Source organism: Rhinoderma darwinii, chromosome 8 (assembly GCF_050947455.1).
Source record: "Rhinoderma darwinii isolate aRhiDar2 chromosome 8, aRhiDar2.hap1, whole genome shotgun sequence".
NCBI classification, from domain to species: Eukaryota; Metazoa; Chordata; class Amphibia; order Anura; family Rhinodermatidae; genus Rhinoderma; species Rhinoderma darwinii.
Window position 1 is genome coordinate 106,752,639 of NC_134694.1, and position 22,277 is coordinate 106,774,915.

Consider the following 22,277-nt stretch of genomic DNA (forward strand, 5'->3'; position numbering starts at 1 on the left):
GTATCATATATCTAATCTATACCATCCTACAGAGGGAGGGGAATACTCCATGTATCATATATCTAATCTATACCATCCTACAGAGGGAGGGGAATAGTCCATTTATCCTATATCTAATCTATACCATCCTACAGAGGGAGGGGAATAGTCCATGTATCATATATCTAATCTATACCATCCTACAGAGGGAGGGGAACAGACCACATATCATATACTGTATCTAATCTATACCACCCTACAGAGGGAGGGGCATACTCCATGTATCCTATATCTAATTTATACCTTCTTACAGAGGGAGTGGAATAGTCCATGTATCATATATCTAATCTATACCACCCTACAGAGGGAGGGGCATACTCCATGTATCCTATATCTAATTTATACCTTCTTACAGAGAGAGGGGAATAGTCCATGTATCATATATCTAATCTATACCATCCTACTGAGGGAGGGGAATAGTCCATGTATCATATATCTAATCTATACCATCCTACAGAGGGAGGGGAATAGTCCATGTATCATCTATCTAATCTATACCATCGTACAGAGGGAGGGGAATAGTCCGTGTATCCTATATCTAATCGGTACCATCCTACAGAGGGGGGGGGAATAGTCCATTTATCCTATATCTAATCTATACCAACCTACAGAGGGAGGGGAATAGTCCATGTATCATATAGCTAATCTATATCATCCTACAGAGGGAGGGGATTAGTCCATGAATCATATACTGTATCTAAACTATACCTTCTTACATAGGGAGGGGCATACTCCATGTATCATATATCTAATCTATACCAACCCAGAGGGAGGGGCATACTCCATATATCATATATCCAATCTATACCACCCTGCAGATGGGACATTCGCCATGTATCATATATCTAAATTATAGTCTATTGGGACTTTCTGACCCCTGTGTACAATCACTTCCCTGAGACCCTCACAGGACCCTATGCTTTTTTTGCCGCTTGTTCCTTGTTTATGTGGAAATCAGGCGATAAGGTCAAGGAGGAAAAATTTGTAAATGTCTCACGCAGTCTTGCATCAGAACTGAAAATCCCAAAATGAAATGATCTATTTTATCCTTATCATTGCTTAGTCACACTGTACCTGGGACTTTCAGGATGATGATGTCACTGGCAGGAAGCAATGGATTTTTACCATACAAAGTCTACTAGTTCATATTGTAGAATATAAAATAACGTAGAAAGGTAAAATATTATCGTTGTCAGCAGCACATCCCTCTGTGTAAACAGGGAGACATGATACAAATGTATGGGGACGAGCGATCGGAGTAATGAGAGCTCACCCCCATAAATAGCTCCTTGCAATCATTGAACTGTCTCATTGATCGGCGCTCGCTGCACCGGCCGACTATCGGCCGGTGTAAAAGGGCCTTAAGTGCTGTCGCCCCTTCGTTCTGTTGATCAGTGGATGACCCTCATGAAGGGAAAAAAAGAAACAGAATATTTCTTCATTTCCAAGTACCACTTTATTTATGAACTTTTTATTTAAATAAGAAAGACAAACTATATAAAAACATTAAAAAACAATGACAATTTGATTCATCATAGAAATTATTTGCCTTCTTGTACGTTGCAGTTTACAAACTTCTACCCTGAAATTTTTCCACCACTAAATATGGACTGATTTTTTTATTTGTCTTTCATTTTTGTTAGCTTTTCCCTGAGTAGACACACCATTTCAATTTCCTTTCAATCCATTGCCCGATCCATGCCTGCAATGCAAAAAAGCTGCCCTGTGCTGAATGGGGCCATGCTGCAATACCAAATACAGCCCTTGGACAAGAGTGGCGCTGTTTTTTTTTTGTTTTTGTTTTTTAAAACAGACCCTTTTTTTCGAATCTCGTACAACCTCTTTCATTTTGACTTGGTTTCCAATGTAAATTACATGTGGTCATTGAGCCGTTCTTTCTAAAAAGGGGGAATAACCCTAAAATTACAGCTTTGTGTGAACCCCCAAGGGCATTAAACATAAACATCACTGAGAAAACAAATAACCTTTTTAACGGCTGGCTGACTTATATAAGGACAAGGCCACTCTATAGGTTTGATACGGAGTATGAAGTCATTTCAGATCAGCAGTTTTAAATACTTTCTGAAGTTTATTGAAATTAATGATGGCCCAAAAAGTTGTATGACGGCCCATGCCCATTTTTAGTCATGCTTTCTATTGTATCACAGAACCACATAACCTAAAATACAATTTAACGCAGTAGATGAATATATATATATATATATATATATATATATATATATATATATATATATATATATATTCATCTACTGTGTTAAATTGTATATATATAGACAATGTCACAGGCTACGATAAGCTTTCCCCAGTAGAAGTTTTTGACAATATCAGCAGACCCATGCTGTGTTCTTCAAAAGACAGGAAGTTCCGGAAACCTGTTTGGAGCTGTTCTGTTACATGAGGCATCTTGTATTTTAGATTTACTGGTCTACATACTAAAAAAAATATTTTGTATATGTTTGCTACTACTGGGATGTTGGAAATGTGTTCTGTACCTGTCAAAAAAATCACTGTAAGAAGCAACTATCCTGTAATTTATAAAAATAATTAATAGGGGGTTCCCTATTCAGCACCCTTATCCATTAGCCAGATGACAGAGTGGAAAAGGCGACAAAATGCGCCTCTCACTCTGGAGGACCTGACAGTCCGTACATTACACAGACATTCCATTAATTCCAATGAGATTTGTGTCATGCTTCATTTTACCTGTGGTGGCGCTGCAGGGAAATTGAACACTTGCTGCTGGGTTCGACAACAGATCACAGCTGATTGTTAGGGGTCTCAGCAGCAAGATCAGCTCTGACTAGCTGATCATCAGAGGACTCTTTTAACAAAAAGGGCTTGTCCAAAGTGGACATCACCTTTAAGTCACCCAGAGGAAAGAAGCGCTCAAGCACCACTAAGACCAGCAATAATATTTTAACACTCCGCTGTCTCCTGGGCCCATCATAAATACAACCAGGTTACCAAACTATTGAAAATGACATAAAACATGTTGTGATGAGAGGGACATTGCGGTCACGAAGACCCTAATCTCTGTTTTTGAAATTCTGTATCTTCACATACATTGAGAGGTTTTGACATATTTTTCTTCTATGTGTCAAGGCTTGTATACTGTAATCTTCACATGGCAGGACGTACTGTACCTGTAGAAATGTTAATTTCATGTAAAAAATTTGTACATATATAGATATGAAGGGTGGCAAAGGACTTCTAGTGATAACTACAGGGTCAGCAGCATTGGAGACGTTAAATGGTAGTTGATAATCTATGAGGCTCCTCATAGATTATCAATATATTGTGCTGGGTTCGAAATGTTTAAAAATGGAAGTTTTTGTGGCCCAATCCACAGTCCTGCACTTCTGATAGGACTTTATAGTTGGTACCACATGACGTACATGAGGGTCTGTTCTTCAAGGGTGGCGGGTCCTGTTTTTGCTGAGCTTTCAGGAGGCAATTCATTGTTCCCTTTCAAATATGGGATAATGGTGGTGGACTATCACTGCCGTACTGGAATCATTGATATGGAACTCTATGTAAAAGAAGAGTCTTTGCTGATCTTCGACCTCTATTCCAAATGCACAGAAGAGGAACCTCGATGTTGACCTTAGGCCTCAGACTTGAGGGTCAATTATAGAGAAGTGAAGGGTAAGGACAAGTGTTGACCACAGGTCATTCTGACTCAAGTATGTTGTGGGAGAGTCCAGTACCATGTTGTTTTCTTAACCTTATGACCTCCAGTATCAAGTCTCAGCTGCATTGACAAGATCGTACCACCATGTTTGACAGTTTCTCCACCTTTGGTGTTCGACCAACATAGTAGATAATAGGGAGGGGATCCAAGACATCTGGCACACAGCATGGGGAGATGGATGCCCCCGGATTGTTCTGGTTATAGAGGGACAGGACCTGAAACATTCAGAAAGTCAGTGTCAATATAGAGTGTATGGAGTCAGTGTCAATATAGAGTGTATGGTTATTATCAACCCTGTCCTACAGCTTGTCTATGTGGTTGTATTACTATTACTATGGACATTGTCTGACAGAAGAGTGGACATAACCTATAGATAATATATAGCATCTAGCCATTCAGTCGCCTTTACACACATTTGTGATAGAATGGGTTGTTCTAAAGAGATCACTGAATTCCAGTGCGGTCCTGTAATAGGACGCCAACGCTGCAACAAGAAATTTCTTTCCTCTTAGGCTGGGTTCACACTGAGTTTTTTGATGTGGAAACCGCGCCGCAAAACTCGTCAACAATTGCCCGAAAATGCCTTCCATTGGGACATCAATGGGAGGCAGAGAAAGCGTATTTCGCCGAGTTTTATGCCCGCGGCGCTCAATGGCCACGGGCGAAAAACGCAGCGAAAATCGGCGTGCAGGCAGAGGAAAATCTGCCTCAAACTTCCAATCGGAATTTTGAGGCAGATTTTCTGCCTGCAAAAAAACTCAGTGGGAACTCAGCCTTAAATATTCCACCATCAACTGTAAGTGATATTATTGTAAAGTGGAAGCGTTTATGAACCACAGCAACCAGGTAAAGTTAAAGAGGGAGGTCACCGAGTGCTGAGGCGCAAAGTGCAAAAAGTTGCCAACGCTCTGCACAAACACTGTGCACAAGTGGGTTTCATGGCATGGGTTTCCATGGCCGAGCAGCTGCGCACAAGCCTTATATCACCAAGTACAATGCCAATGGTCGAATGGAATGGTGTAAAGCTGCCACTGGACTCTGGACCAGTGGAAAAATGTTCTGTGGAGTGAAGAATCACGCTTTTCTACAAGTCTAGGTTTGGCGAGAGCCCTGACCTTAACCCCATCCAACACCTTTGGGATAAACTAGAACGGAGATTGTGAGCCAGGACCTCTCATCCAACATCAGTGTCTGACCTCACAAATGTTCTTCTGGATGAATGGGCAATAATTCCCACAGACACTCCAAAATCTTGTAGAAAGTCTTCCCAGAATAGTGAAAGGTATTCTAATCGCAAAGAGGGGGGACCAACTCCATATTAATGTCTATGGATTTAGAATCGGATGTGATAAAAGCTCCTGTAGGTGTAATATGTAGGTGTCCTAATATGTTTGTCCATATAGTGTATATTCTTACATTGGTTGAGTCAAATTCCTGCTTCCTTTCTATCTATATGACCTAGCAATAAGGTTGGGGCTACATACTCCACAGTGTCTTGTCCATGTCTTGCATCCATCCTGCAGTAGGACATACATTAGGTAATATATGGGTCTGATGTCTTTATACTTACCCTGCTATATTGTTTGTCCATGCTCCAGATAAAGGGACAGTTCCCCAGGCAATAGTTAGCTTCATAGCCTTTAGGTTCATGGATCCACTTCCACCCAAGGTCCTTACGGAAGTTAATGAAGAGGGGTTTTACACAGCAGTTTTTTCCCGTGTTCCTGCAAATTAAACAGACTATGTTGAATTGATTAAATTTTTTTGTACCCGTGTCCTCTGACAACTCCATGCCCTGTAACGCTCCCATATGTGGGTGAAATCGATTGCACTGTTCATCCGGAGCGCTCTGGTTCATGAAGAAGATACAGCTACTAGAAATGTTTATTGTGATACTTAGGGTATGGTCAAACACAGTGGCCAGATGTCCTGCAGATTTATATTTAGGGTCTGTAGAGCGCTTGGTGACAACCCATATAAGAATTATAATGGCTGCCATTAATAGATGTCACGTTTCGAAATCCATGACCTGGCATAACTGCTGAATAGGACCTAAAATGATGCCACAGAAAAGGAGAAACCCTATTTTCATGTGGGATTTTGGAAAAATACTCTCGCCAATAAGTAGCCATTTAAAGGATTTTTTTAACCATAGACAATCCATTAATGGCATGTCCACGGTATACATTATAAATGTCTGATTGGTGGGGTCCAAACTCTGGTATCCACACCTTTTAAAAGAACGTTGGTTCCCTGACCCACGTCCCACCATGAGAGCCAGCATCCAGCCAGGTTTGAATGGAGATGTGGCCACACATCTGCACGATCATATCCAACAGCCAAGCCAGAGGAGGGACCTCCCAAAGTAGCTAGGATGGCATATGCGCCATAAATATCTATGGTGGTAAACCCCCTTTAAATTGGACCTGTCACATCTCCTGATGTTTTAGTCAATACTTATATTCTCCATGAAATAACATTACTGAAGCAACGTTTATTTAGAACTCTGCATTGTGCTGTTCCTCTGTTATTCCTCCTACAAATTTATGTATAAATTGACAACTGGGCGTTACCAGTTGGGGGTGTGTCCTTACACAGACTGACACTGTCCAATCAGTGCTCATAGTTTGACTGTGACAAGACATGCCCCTTTGACAAGGCGAATGATAACTCCCAGTTGTCAATTTATTAATATGTTTCCATGAGGAATAACAGAGGAATCACACAAGGCAAAGTTCTAAGAAAAGATGCTCCAGAATTGCGATTTTATGGGGAATACAAAAATGTACCAAAACAGACATGTCAGGAGAGGTGACAGGTCCTCTTTAGAATACATTGCACTTATACTTACGTGCGACAGTACTCCTCGTCCACTCCTCTCTTTCTGCGGCTGCTGTGTCCCTCCTCAATCCGTCCCTTGGGGGTGTATGTAATTAGTAGAAATGGTTTATCTCTGGCATCATTGCTGAGAGCTTCCATGTCGCCCCGTGTGCCTGAAAAACCTGGAATAAAACAAAAAGGTAATAAGACAAACATAGCGCTGATAAGAAGGATCCACTACAAATCACAGTAACATCACGACCTAAATAATCTGAAGGTCACACTAGGCATGTAATATTTTAGAGGGGGTTAGAAGGTAAGTATATGGGTGGCACTGCGGCCCTGTGTTCAGCCCTAGGGTCCACATCCAGTTTGGGTCATTGGCTTTTTTCCCTACTCCAAAAATATGTTTTGGTTAATTAGCTTCCTATCCGTCGTCTAGAAAAAGTCAATTTTTGAGCCTCACAGGGACAGGTGACAGGTGTGCGTATGTTCTCCGTACTGCACTGTGGAATATGTTGGCATTAAAGAGGTTTTCCAGTTTCTTAAAATGGATGGCCTCTCCTCAGAATAGGCCATCAATATTAGATAGGTAGGGGTCTGACTCCCTCGGCCCCCCAAAGATTAGCTGTCTGAAGTGGTCCCTTCAATGTTTACACTGCTCCGTACTTTTCGGCTTTGCCTAGCAGCTCAGTCTCATTCACTATTATGGGATGAAACTATAGCAAGTTGTATTACCAGGCACAGCCGCTACAGGTACGGAGGTGTGCCCGGTAAACAATAAAGCTCCAGCGAGCGCCGCGGCCCCTTCAAACAGTTAATCGGCGGGGGTGCCGAGTGTCAGATCCCCACCAGTCTGATATTGATGCTTATCCTATGGAAAACCCATTTAAATAAAGACTGGGTAATAATGAAAAGATACATTTGGAACTGTAAACAGGATTTTACCATGTGCCACTGCAAATTTTATATCTATCTATCTATCTATCTATCTATCTATCTATTTTTGATCTTGCACTCCTCCCATTCTGCCCTGGGTGATTTTAATTAGTTTAATGCTGGTTCCTACCATCTCCAAGTATATGTAGGCTTAGTCCCAGTTCTGGGTTTATGTGCAGCGTAGGTTCCCACCTCAGAGGTCACCTTGTCGTGGCAGGTGGGCTCACACAATTTGATCAAAATGTGCGCTAAGAACCTCCTTACCAGTAATGCATATTTATTTATATTTAGTGGCTTAGGTGAAATTAGAGGTCGCAGTGTGCTGTCGCCATTTTCTTCTGTATCTATCTATCTATCTATCTATCTATCTATCTATCTATCTATCTATCCTTTACTTACCCCCTATTTGCACCTGTATCTCATTTTCCTCACCAGTACAGGAACAAGGCTCTTGCATCGTGAAGCTTTCATTCCCAACTGTAAAGAGAACAAGGACAGTCATCAGACATTGATATACACTTGGTTAGCTCACAGTAAGCAGAAGAAAGACATTCGTGACTATTTGGGTCTAAGATATGATCCATACCAAGAGATCGAGGGGCGGAGATTGACTAGGGAGAACCAATAGCAAAATCAAAACACTGCAAACTCCTCCCACCACCCTAGATCAGCAGTGTCAATTTTGGGAATTTTATCCTGTCTTATTGGTGAGCAAAGTGTGCAAGAGACTGTGGACCAAGCATCAAGGGACCTGACCAGAATTATTGTCTAGTAAAGTCTTCTGAGTGGGGACATGTTAATAATTAAATTACATCATCATCTTACTTAAGGGTTGAGAGGTTAATTTACCCCTATTTCCCACTCTCCCCAGTCCCATAGTATTACTATACCAAATACAGATCTCAAAAACGATCTTAATATTCATATTGTTCTTTGCAGGATACAGCAACGTCTATTGGACTTTCTAATGCCCCTGCAAATCTTCACTTGCAGTAGAAAAAAGAGGTTGGTCAGAAAGAGGGCATAGCCAATTTTAGCTGTACAGGACCTCTGGTGAGTAAAAGTTTGAGGGTATGTTCACACGGCCTATTTACGGACGTAATTCGGGCGTTTTTGCTCCGAATTACGTCCGAAAATAGCGCCTCAATAGCGCTGACAAACATCTGCCCATTGAAAGCAATGGGCAGACGTTTGTCTGTTCACACGAGGCGTAATTTACGCGCCGCTGTCAAATGACGGCGCGTAAATAGACGCCCGCGTCAAAGAAGTGACCTGTCACTTCTTTGGCCGTAATTGGAGCCGTTATTCATTGACTCCAATGAATAGCAGCGCCAATTACGTCCGTAATGGACGCGGCGTTCAAGCGCCTGCAGATGCCGGTACGGCTGAAATTACGGGGATGTTTTCAGGCTGAAACATCCCCGTAATTTCAGCCGTTACGGACGCCATAGTGTGAACATACCCTTAGAGTAATAGTTTCAAGCTCCATCCGAGCGGAATTTTTAGGCTTTTTGGGTGGTTATCCTTTAAATATAAACGGTTTATGTGATTATTCCACGGGTAGGGATTAGAGATGAGCGAATCGATTCTGAACAAATCTAATTTGGTCTGAATTTCCCAACAGTTTTGAATTCAGCTAAATCTAAAACTTTAAAGGTTTGGGTACACAAATTGGCAAAATGACGGCAGGCGGCTGTTATTTTACAGATTAGAAAAAGAAAGAGGTGAGAATAAAAGATGAAAAAAAAACATCACAGGCTGCAGCGGTCATATGGGACAAACCTACACCACCTCAGGAGGCCGCCAGGGAGGCTTTGCAGCAGCGGTCACATGGGGCAGAATGATGTCATTTTAGGGGGTAGTCAGGGATGTGTTGCTACGGGAGATCATGGGAGGGGAGTATGATATTTTTTTATTTTAGGGGTTAAATCGCAAGTGCCCCAAATGTCCTGTTTGACTTTGATGTCTTCTAGGACTGTATCCAACTTAAACACAGTCAGTCCTTGAAGACATCTGAGAGTCAGACAGGGTAATTGTGGCACTTGTGATTCTTGGCGAATTTATTTGGATCAATTCGATTATTTTTTTTTAAATCAAATAGTTTTTATTGACACAATTTTCAAAGTATACAATCACTCAGTACATAAGACAACAAACCCCCCCCCCCCGGCCCCCACCCCCCCAACATATCCCACCCACATGCAAAGAGTGACCAATTAGATTTTAACAGCCGATTTGATCAAATCAGCCCCAAAACCAATTTCGGGAAATTTGGTTATCTCTAGTAGGGATCCACATTGATAAGAATAGCACCACCTTACCCTTACATAATAACCCCAGGGCTGCTATCAGTGTAGTACAGGAGGTATTGCTATCAGGGGCCAAGTAACCAAAGAGGGGCCTACCCTCATCTGTCTCGTCTGCTGCCCAGTATACATATCACGAGATCTGCACAATTTCCCTTATATATTTAATAGGCAATAATGTATAAAATAGGGTCAATTAATCCAACTGAGACTGAACAATCCCTAATAAGTCTTCTGTTTTCCCCTTCCCAAGCGACCGATTAAATAGGTGATATCAGCCCCATAAAATATAAGATCCACTGTGTTCGGAAGGGGGTACATTTTTGATGCTGGGAAAAGGATTATCATCTACGTCTACCAAAAGTACACAAGGGTATCCAAGATATAGGAAGGAGCTAAGAAGCCCTTGCCAATTTCTTTGGGGCTCAGAAATTCCTGATGGCAGGCCCGCATAAGGGCTCATTCAGACGAGCGTGTATCTTGTCCGTGTGACGGCCTTAAAACAACGGCCGTCACACGGACTCATGTATTTCAATGGGGCCGTTCACACGACCGTTGTTTCAACGGAGCGTGTGACGGGTCCGTGAAAAAATAGGACATGTCCTATTTTACTGGGTGTCACGCATCCCTCCATAGACTCTAGTCTATGGGGGATCTGCGACAACGCGTTCCACACAGGTGCACCTCGGATGTGAAAAACTGCAGTTTTTTTACATCCCAGTTTGGCTACGTTCGTGTGGATGTAGTCTAACCCTTTGACAAGAGCAGAAAGAAGAAACACAAAAATAAAAGTCTAGACTACTCTCACCTTGTCGGGTCAGCCACCCTTTCACTGTCTCAGTGACATCGAATGACAACCACTCTCCCTGCCTCCCTGGGAAGACAAATCTACTGTCCAGGTATCGGGAGGATGTGTTGCTTTCTACCTGTTTGAGGAATAAGAGTACAACAAAGCCAATATAATTAGAATTTTTTTCTTCCCAATGTACACAAATACAACAGACCATACCAGCTTCATTCATCAATTGTAAAGTGCGTCATTTAGTATGTTGTCGAGTTCAGGTTTCCTAGCAGTCAACTAACTTCTTATCTGAGTGACTGCAAATACAGCACAGAAGTGGTCAGAGGACTGTCTCTACATGCTATGCAATAGACTGCATCTCCATGTTACACAGACTTGTTTAGGTCCCTCCCTCCACTCAATCAACATAATAGTTTAATTATTCCTCAGATGACAGAGGAAGGGGGTAGAGCCGTTGTGTTTACAATGCATGGGATACCTCAGCAATTGGGCCATGGGCCTTAAAGGATTGATATCTTCCTAGTCTTACATTCACATACTGACATGGGTAGCCATGGCTGACAATTTTGATGCCACGACAAAGATATTAATCATACATGGCAGCGATAAACTTCAAAGCAAAAGAAAGACTGCACAGACCCGGAGACAGTGACAGTACTACCCGAGAAACACATTGTGCCACGCTATCGGTTTCTATGGGACATTTTGGTCTCGGGACGATAGTCAACAATATGCAGGGTGCGTAGCATTACATAGCCCCACCGCAATGCAGATCTCAGGCTAGGGAGGTCTTTTTATGACCCAGCTCTTGTTTCATGGGGTATGAACCGGGCTGGTGAACTGGGGACTTTTCACTCCACTCTCCAGAGAAACTGCATTGTTTGCTAACAAGGGTTTGAAGAATTGGTCTGAGGTTCATGAAAAGGGCTTGGAGCGGAAAACATCAGTCCTTCTGTCCAGGCTGGATAAATTGGAACCATAAACCCACTGGTAGTGCTACCTGCCAAATGACTATGCCTATGTGGCCTTCTGTCACTCTGGACCTCTTGGTTCATGTATAAAAGCCATATTTATTGGTGCGGTTATAACAATGTCTCCACTGTCACCTCCAGCTTACCCTGTAAAGCTCCAGTCTGATCTCTTCTTGGTCATCCTTATTTATATCTTCTTTCCGAAATATGCGCAGTTCTGCATTGTGTAGCAGGTTTGGACTGTCCACATACTCCCTTGCAAGAGATGCATTGAAGATGAATACATATTCTTTTTTGTTACTTCTTTGATATAAAGGATTGTTCTTATCTGAATAGAGAATCAATAAATCCAGACATGAATACGTTATTTAATATACATATATAGTAATACATATTTTGAGTTGTCCTCTTCTATCGAGTTGTTAAAAATTATTTTAAAATGCCCCTTAGTTATATCTGTTTCTGGAAATGCTGCGTGACAAATATGCCCAGATATGCACCAATACAGAAGTAGCCTATGGTCGTGGATTAGCCTTGTTGCAGCTGTAATGCAGGTATCATATTTAGGAATCCTAGTTATATCGTAAATTGGTGGATAAGTAGGGTAAAATTACCTGAGAGCTATAATAGTTGTTGCACAGCATTTCTAGAAACAGATGTAATTAAAGGAGTTGTCTCAAAGAAAAGCCCTGTCTATATGCTCTATAGGCATATGAATTTCGTGTCCCCCATTTTGGAGCCCCCTCTATGACCCCGAACAGAAAGACACTCAGTAAGAGCAGCTCCCACTCCGGCGAACTCGAGCCATCCATGTTTTGCCGATACAACCATTCATTTGAATGGCCGCCATGTAATACTACATTTCCTGGCCAGACAAGGCTTTCCCCCGGCAAAATTAGCTGTTTGCCAGGGGTGCCAGGAGCTGGCAGGTGCACTCTGAAAGGGCTTGTTGCTGATGTTACAACCCCCTTAAGAAATAGTTGATTAAAATTGTCTACAATTTGAGAGAAGCGACAAAATCAAAGAATTCAATGACTTTTTCTTTATTTTTGAAACTTTTTTGGTCTCTAAATAAAGTTATAGAGAAACAAGATACACACACAACAAGCCAAGTAACAGACCAGTACTGAAGAGGTTAAGATGGTTTACTGGAGTCCGAAGCTTTCACCAGCTCAGCAAATATGAGTTTAACTCCATACAGTTCAATCCAATGTGGAAAATTAAAAAGTTGATTCACGGACGTTGCTTCTTATTTTCCATACTTGATTAGTCAGGATGTAATTGAACAACCAAGCTGACGGGCTGTGGACTTTATTAAATCCGTGCATTAGTCTCTCATTGATATTGTCTTGATGGAAAACCCTTGTGCCGCAACTAAAGTCACCTCTTGAGTAAAATCCCTAAATTGTAAATTATACAAAGCTCCACTTACACTGATGCCTCGTCTGAAGCGTCTCATAAGTCAGACAACTTATCCTCCCCTGTGCTCCTCCAAGATCTACCCTAACAAAAAGAGTGATGGAAAATCCTGCTTACAGCAGAAAGCTGCCTATACGAAGATCTTATTGGCCTGGTCCAACAAATTTGCAAGAATTGGACCCTGTGGGGGAAGGGGTTTTTAATGACAATTTCTAAAGTACCTAATATCCCACAAAGACATTTTTTGGCATTTTGGAAACTGTTTCCGTGATCTTCCCGATGGGCAGACATCTTAATGACTGGTGGAAGATCTGCCCGCCTATGGTCAGCATATGTAAAGAGTTTATCTGCTGGTATATGGCGGTATTATTTATGCATACATTTTATAGAGGTATTCTTTATTAGAATATATGGCGGTCTTATTTATATGTACAGTATATACCGGCATTATTTATGTAAACAGTAAATGGCAGCATTATTTATGTAGAAGTTATGTAATAGGGGAGGGTGCCAAAATAATCATATGCAGGGCAACCTATAGTCTAAGGGCAGCCCTGCTGGTGGTTGGCGACATATTCTTAAATTGAACATTGATCTCTATGGAGTAAAGAAGAATCTGGCCCTTGTGCTGTGTTGAAGAAGTACTCCAAAAACATGGATGACTGGCTCTAGGTTTACTCCATTAAGATCCGCCTTTTATAGGACCCTCTAATCCAAAGACTCGATTAGTCAACACCATCCACCCCCCTTCAAAACCGTGATAAAGAACAGAACGTGAGGGAGTTGATGCATTCGATTTTGACCATGGGAACAAGCCCTAATATTGTTTGATCCTTTTTGTGTCTGGAGCCTAGGAACCATCATGCACATTGTAAGTTTTGAAGATACAGATTTATATTCCTGGTACACAGATTCATCCAGAGAGAGGAGTATCTCATGTGACCACCAACTGTACCAGTGAAATTCAAAACTCAATTGTGCTTGATCTTACGACGCCCTAAAAACCCTCCGTTAAATATACGTAAATCCCACGTTACTTTGTTTTCTTATTTTTGTTTTGCCCATGCAGCTCTGGGGTGGACCAAGCGGCCAGGCAGTAGGGTAGTATCTGAAGCCTTGGCAGCTGATGGGTCCCACAGGCCCTACTAGTGCCCCTGACCGATGATGGTGGAACCTAAGGGACATATCAAAACTTGTGGAAAATTCTGCATAAACCTATAATATAGTCGCAGTAACTTCTGTGTATAAAAATCTCCACGAAGATAAAAATGCCTGAAGTTGTTGGTTGAGCAGATTGATTAATAATATTCAGCTAACCAATCAACGGAGCATGCCCAGTGCGGTGACGCTGCTAGTCTCTGCCAGGAGGACCTGACGATTGACGGCCCTAAGTCCTTGCCAAGAGGTCCTGATGAGCGTCAGTGTATCCCTGGTGCAGCAATATTGAATTCTGATCCATGATATGCACACAGGGATTACTGTCTCTAATAATGACAAGTTTCATCTATTCATATTTTAGTAACATTATTAAATTTTGCTTGAGAACCCTTCCCCCTTATTACAGTCTAGAAATCTCCATTTCCATCTGCCTCTAATGTCAAGGGAGGGTCTTGGGTTTTAAAGATGTGTTCCTGGAAAATGTTTTCCCTAGAAATGTTCCTGTTCCCGAATTTACGATCTGCACAAAAACATCCCTCTTTTTCCATTAGCTTCAGTTCTTGTTCCCTTTTAGGTAACTATTTCGTGGACACCATGTTAAGAGTATAAAAGCATTATTGTATTTTTATGATTGGGTTCAGTAGTCATTTCACGATCAGTATGTACAGGCTTGCGGGAAAGAATCTTGCATGATATGCTTAGATACAGCGACATTGCTACTGGGGATGCAGAAGGAGCAGCAGACACACCCGGGCCCAGGTGTCTGAGGGGGCTCAAAGGCCCCTCTGCCGCATAAGAAGACACCAGTATTATAAATGGCACATGCTAGGTGGGGATCCTTGGTACAAAATTTGCATTGGGGCACAGGAGCTTTGAATTACGCCTCTCCTTAGATACATCATATCTTCGAGTCTTTGGAGATTATTTCAAAATGTGACAGCCATGGAAATCTTCAGAAATGACCATTTAATCTGTGGTCTGTTCATATTTGAGGTAGAAATGATACATCAGAGTTGTCGCTATGAGAGGGCTGCTCCACACGTGTGCTCCAGACCGGCTCATGTTTCAGGTGCGGATCAGACGGCAGCTCCCGTGTGTTTATAATGAGGGCGGTTTGGGAAGTCTCTGTAACAATCGCTTCATAGTCTAAAGCCCTCAGGGATACAGGGCATGGGGGCTCAGACAGACAGTCAAATAAATAGTTTACTATTCCCAGGTCCCCTCATTGAACAAGCGATTGAAGGCACTTTTGCTACACAACTGCTTGGCTGACTGATTTTCCTCTAAATCAGGTTCCACCGATTATAGAGTTCCCTGACGCAAACACCCGTAGTGTAAAAATAATCCCATCACGGGTTGACTCATTGCCTTAGCATCCACACTGTACACTGTAACATACTGTTGATTGTCATATTTGCATAAAATGCATTCCTGAAAAATATTTCCGAAGGAAAAATTCAGGACAGAACAGACTATCATCTGATTCTCATTTACGCTTTTCCCATTATACGGTGCAAAAAAAAACAGAACTTTTTTTATTCTGTAACTTGCTGACTTTATTAGGGCTGTTTTGGAGAGTAGCCAAAAGGCACAAGCCTTTACCAGCAGCTGATAGGCATTGGGGGAAGGGGGACATCACTGTTCAGTGCAGCTTGCAATCAGCTGTTATCAATGAGGACTACCGTGTAATTTCCAGAATGCCCGTGGTTGTCCAGTGCCTGGAGCGAAGGTGCTCAATTGGGGATCCCCTTTATTAGCTGGGCATGCCCTAATCGAGATATGGAAACAATCTAACTAGCCTGACCCCTTTAAACTCAAGAGAAGTGAATGCTACTCCTCTACTCTCAATGAAGACCTTTAAATATTGTTTTGAGGAAGGTCACAATAAGGTCACTAATAAAGAAATTAGGAGAGTAGGGCACTTCAACGGTATACACATTATGTCATCTAAGTCAACAACCCCTTACGTTTTTGTAGCTAGGTAAGTCATGTATCCAAGGCCAGGGCTATTTTCAAGTATTCCAAATTGTGAACCAAATATGGATCAGTGACACTGAAGACTATAACTATGGACCATTGCTACTATGAGGGCACAACTGGATTAGTGGTGATATATGTGGGAGCAAAGTATTTTGGTGCACCTGTAAGAGGGTTTAGATTAGTGGCATTACAATGCTGGATAACTAGGACCATATTGACCATACAGACCACCCTAGGGTCATTCTTAGAGTTGCAACAGTTTAAAGGTAGTACTCTTTTAGTACTTGTTTTTCCACTATGCCTGATAAAACATTTTATGGAGGATGGGTTTTTGGTTAATGGTGGATATTCAGACTAAGAGTGATCTGGGCCCCCAAGGCGTAAAAGGTCATGGGCTACTTACCAACCACTTTAGTCAATGATACACTTGAGTTTCTTCGCAATGCCCTGCACTTAAACTTCAAGGAGGGCTGTAAATGACTAAGGGGCTGTGGGCCACCTCTGGTCATGGGCCTTTAGTCACTGCTCTTATGTCCAAATCATCAGTTTAACCTTGTGCTGGGGTCACGGTTGTTAGAAAGTGTTAACACATAGTGCCTTAGAGCAATGGTTTTTATAACTCTGCCCTCCAAGTATTTCTAAGCAGAGGGCTATATCTCTGTCTTCAGGAAAAAGAAGACATGGTGGTCAGTCCATGGTAGCAACATCTGCTCGATGTCTGTATGTTCTCTTGGATTTCCTTCAGGTACCATATAGTCTTCTGTATAGTTTCTGTTAAAGTGAACCTAAACTTGTTCCTGAGATGGGGACATGAAATTGTGAGCTCCACCTAGGGAATGTAATGTTGTGCATGAAGTCTATGTAGATCCCTGAGGAATATCATGGAACTTTATAACTAATGGATAATAAATAATAAAATAAGTTATGACTACGAAGAGAGCCGTGTGTCACCAACACCCTCAGTGGACAGGACCAGTAACTCAATGAGTAAGTCCTAGTTGAGTAAGTCCTAGTTGAGTAAGTCCTAGTTTACTCTTTGATGAAACTATTCATGTATAAATATAATATGAAAACAGTATATGGATCGTATTGTTGTTAGACCTCTTTAAGTACGTCAGAATAGTTTGCACACTATGACTCAAAAGTCTGACTGAGGACTTATACTCTACACACGATGTGACATGTATCATAGTACAATGACGAGAGCATCAACTGTGCATTTCCTGATCATGTGCCATGTGCTTACGAAAAAAAAATAAAGTGGAGAGGAAGAGAGAACAGGGAGAGAAAGCCTGAAACTAAGAATGAGGAAATACTGAAGAGAATGGGATGGAGCCCAAGAATAAGAGGGGAAATACAGAGGAAAAACTAGGAACAGAAAATGAAAATAAGGAAAACAGAGGAGAATGAGATGGCGACAAACAAGACGAGGAAGACGACGGAAGAACAGAGCATGAGAGAAAATGAAGGTATAAAAGGATTTAGACTGAGTAGAGACGTTCAAATAATAAGAAATGAATACTCAGAATGAAGAATGTAGATTAGGAAAAAGGGACAGATCACAAGGGAAGAATAAGGAAAGTGGGCCGAAATAATGTACAAACATAGAATTCAACACAGAGGAAGGTGGACAGTAAATCTAAGAAGAATGAGGGGTTATGGAAAGTACAAAACTAAGGAAAAGGGAGATAAAGAAAAACGTAATGAGTAAAATGTTGCTTAAAGGAATAAATGAAGAGAAAAAAAATTGAGGGGCCGACAGAGGCAGAAAATATTGGGGCAGAGAAAAAGGATGAGGAGAGAAGAACATAGACACAACGTAAAGGTAAATGGATGAGGGGAGAGACATCCAGAGAAGGAAGGAATGGGTAATGGGATGAGAAGAGGAAGATAGAGAATGGAATAAGTCAAGAAGATAGACGTGAAGATGGGCGGGAGAGGGATATAGAGAAGGAATGAATGAAGGCATTAGGAGAGGGATACAGAGAATGACCCCGTATATATATATATATAATTCATATACATGAAGTAGGTAGAATGACGAGAAGTAGGTAAAACGTTGATGGGATGAGGAGGGGAGCCTTGAATATAGAAATGTGTAGAAACAATGGCGTACATAGAAGAGAAGGGGTCTCATAGTACAAATCAAAATAGGTCAACTGTTATGGTGCTTGGTTTTGTCACTTGGGACAGAAGGGCCTGGTGTTTATTCCCCCTACATCACTTTCCATGGCCCTTGGGCCAATTCCTAACCTTTTATTTAGAAATCATGGAGATTCTGTGAAGAGGGAGTCCTGCACCCCATAACAAACTGAATGGGACCAACCAGGGCTGGGTCCCCTCTCTACAAGGGCCCCATAGCAGCTGCATGGGCTACCTTTATGGTACATGCGCCCTTTGGTAGAAGAATGAATAGAAGGACATAGAAAAATAAATGTATGTGAAAAGATGAGGAATGTGGGATGGTTAGAAAGGGAGATACCACAAAACTGAAGAAATGGATGCAATAATAAGAAAAACATCTAAAGAAAGAGACTTTAAAAGGACAGTGTTGAAGAATAGTATTTCTCAAGGTTTCTTAGACAAGTACCCCTACTCAAACAAATGACATCAATGTACCCCCAAGGCTATGATCATACCCTGTGCTACCTATTAAAAGCATTGTATGATCACGGGGTGAGTACCCCCTAGAGTCATGACATGTACCCTCTGGGGAACACAAACCACTAGGATGTAGAGAATGGGATGATCAACTAAGAGTATGGAAGATGCAGAAACTAAAGAGGAATCTAAGAAAAATAGTATGGACATGATCGTAAATTGTATGGAGCTGATGATGAGAAATGAAGACTACAGAGAAATTATAATAGAAGAATAATCATAACATGAGATGGGACTGCAAGAGGGTATGATGGGGAGCCGAGAAGTGAAGAAAGGAGCGTTCAAAAACAGATGATGGGGGGAACTGGGGCACCGATCTTGAGATTATGCCAGTGGCATCGATTATTATATAATATACAAAATACAATATAAAAAGAGAATGAAAAATAGGATTAGAAATATCAAAAAGTAGAGAAAGAAGACAAGGCATGGGAATAAGATGGAACAACAGAAATGGAATGGCAACAGGGAGGGACAATGAAAAAGGAAAATGTCAACGAGGTCAAGGCAAATAATCGGGAGTGACAACAGGGAACAGATATTGATGACAGCAAGAGAAACCGTAATAGGGAGTAATGGAGTGGAGGAAAAGGCAAACTGAAAGGTTAGAGACGGAAAGAATGAGGGATATGACAGAACAAATTAGAGAATGAACAGGATGAGTGAGTCGAGGAGTCAACGGCAGAAGATAAGGAAAGGTGGAGGGTCACAGATAAAATCTGGAGAAGGGGCTGAAAAAAATAATCGTCAAGGGAAGGGGGTGGAATACAAGGAGGCCTTGCTAAGAGGAAGGGGAGATGGATATGGAAGTAGTGACAGGACATACAGGAAGAGATGCAATGTGGTTACAATTTGGTTCATTAACCCCTTTATCCGCAAGCTGCAAAACTGGATGAAATGTTACAGTTTTGTATAACTTTCCTTTAATAAACATTGCAACTTTTTACATTCGAGATACTCTATTTGTTTCTTCTCTAATAGTATTTATTCTACAATTCTTTAGCTTTTGTATTCTCACCATCCAAGTATTCATATTAGATATAATAATCTTTTCACCAAGATTCGAAGTAGTCGGGTCCATTTGCATCTTGGACGATCAATGGGGAACCGAATTCGTAAAAATTGACTTAAAGGGGTTGTCTCATCAAAGACATTGGGGGCATATCGCTAGGACATGACAGCAATATCTGATTGGCAAGGGTGAGAGAACTTTAGAACAAATTAACAATGGCACTAGGTAAGCGTCGTGCCACATTGTCTACTGTCGGCTCCTCTTGAATTTCTCCAGGCAGCCGCATTGACTGCCTTTGACCATAATAACCTTCCATGGGGTTGACCAGGGATAACTGGACAGAGCCATAGGGAAAGAAGTGACACGGTGCTTACCTAATGCCACTGCTATTTATTCTAGAGATCTGTGACCCCGCCGATCAGCCATTGGTGTCATGTTCTAGTGATGGACCACCAATGTTGTTGATGAGACAACCCATTTAAGATGGAAGAATTGCTTTGCCAGGGGCATATATATTTCTGATGCACTTACACATGATATATCAAAATGGTGGGGGGAAGGTGGCATTTGAGTTAAAATGTTAATACTTTACTGGTGCAGATTCTTTTTAATCTAGTTATATCTAACCAAGACTTAGTTTGTAGACCCATAAATCTTAATATCATGATTTCAAGTACAAGTAGTTATAATGGATATCATATTTACTTTCTTTAGTATTCAGCTATCATTGTCAGGAGATATTCGGTAGGTTTTAGCTTACCTATTTTGAACATATCAATCCTCTTCACCTGTTCGGAGTAATATCCCTCCACAGTAGGCTTCTCTTTCTCAGTTTTTTCTTTAATTGCCTCAATTGTACTATTGTAAACAGAGAGGATCTCGGACGGGACAGACATCTCTTCGCTCTCTACATCTGGAGGTTCGGTAAGCATTAATTTACTAAGAATTTGTCCTCTAATGGCTTCAATTCTCCTTTTTCTTACCTCTTCCATATCCACCGCCTTGCACGTTGACATGGACATGGCCACATGTAGAAGATCTAGCAACAAAAGCATTAAATGGATTTTCATGTTCTTGCTTTCAAAAGGGGTTCTTGTTGACGTCAAACTTTCTGGATTTACGTATGGTCACCCACGTTCTTCCAACTTTCTCCAACTGGACCAATCTAGATTCAGGTTTTGTTCAAGTGCTCTCAGATCATTACCTAAGGACCTCTAAAGTATCTTCATCCATAAAGACAAGTCCATGTTCAGGGATGGGCTGATGTTCTCCAGCAACTGGTTGACCAAAACATAACGTGACAAACTGTACAAATTTATTTTACGACTTGCATCACAACTAAAGGGGTGGAAATTCTGGTCAGCTGTCCTGTGAAGGTCCTATGTTGATGGTAGAGCCAAGTTCTTAGAAGTCTTCTTTGAGTCGTGACTTGTATGTTGCTCGCTCTCTCACTCTCTATGCAATTTGACGGCCTTGTCTCTCAGCTTGCTAGAACATGCTTCTCCCGTCCCCCCTCTCTTCTTCCTCCTGTGTGCTGTAACAGGCAGGGTTTTTTTTAATGCTTTTTCTGTAACTTCAGGCTCCACCCAGGATATGATGGTACTTTTAAGTTTGACACACAGAGTAGTTTAAGGAACTGCTGCGGAGTCCTGGGGGTGGTGGTGAGGGTTAGAGCTGAAACCTGATAATGTTTTATTAGAAAACAGTCAAAGCAGAATTTACTTATACTTGGGATATACAATTTCACAAAAACCACTGAATTCTAAGAAGGAGGGAAGCAATTGCCGAGGAAAAATTAACTAGAAGGACTAAATTAGGAAACATGGGAGGATGTGCAGCAGAATGGTAAATGTGCAGATTGTATAGGACGCATGGAAGAATTAGAGTTAAATAAAGTAAAAATTTCGGGTAATGGGCAAAATGGAGCATCATAACCTCTCCATAGGGTCTCCATTCACATTTGGTTTTAGTGTTCTTTTTTGTAGGGATCATCTTTTTTTTTTTTTTATAATTGTAGATGTTTCTAGAACTGCTTCTCTACAAACCCTTATGTAAAGAAACAAGAGCCCACATTTATTATTTACCTTCTGCCAAGTTTAAGCTTAAACTTGGCAGGAAAAACAAAATTCATAAAAAAATAAATAAATAAATAAATAAAAATAAATATATATATATATATATATATATATATATATATATATATATATATATAAAATGACGTGCGACATTCTATCAGTAAAATTTTTGCAACTTTTCTTGTCACTCGCCCAATTTCATAGGTGAAGCGAAAAGTGGGTGTGATCTCCAAAGTAGATGTCGTTTACAGAATTACTGTTAAGCATAGGAGAAAATGGCACAAAATTGGCCGCAAATCTACGCCTGCTCATGTATTTGCTGAATATCTTATGCCAATATAAGTCCAGGAGATACTTGGAGTGATTTGCACCAAATATATTAC

General features: G+C 41.2%; 1 protein-coding gene across 1 annotated transcript; it reads right to left on the reverse strand.

The window, feature by feature from the left end:
* Positions 1–2,313: 2,313 nt before the first annotated feature.
* Positions 2,314–21,360, reverse strand: TGFB1 (transforming growth factor beta 1). The gene is made up of 7 exons (XM_075834451.1): positions 20,580–21,360; positions 11,736–11,917; positions 10,625–10,742; positions 7,910–7,987; positions 6,603–6,753; positions 5,322–5,475; positions 2,314–3,966 (listed from the first exon to the last, which is right to left on the reverse strand). Exons 1-7 carry the CDS (start codon positions 20,887–20,889, stop codon positions 3,808–3,810), a joined length of 1,152 nt encoding a protein of 383 aa, XP_075690566.1. The 5' UTR covers positions 20,890–21,360; the 3' UTR covers positions 2,314–3,807.
* Between the last annotated feature and the right edge of the window lie 917 nt (positions 21,361–22,277).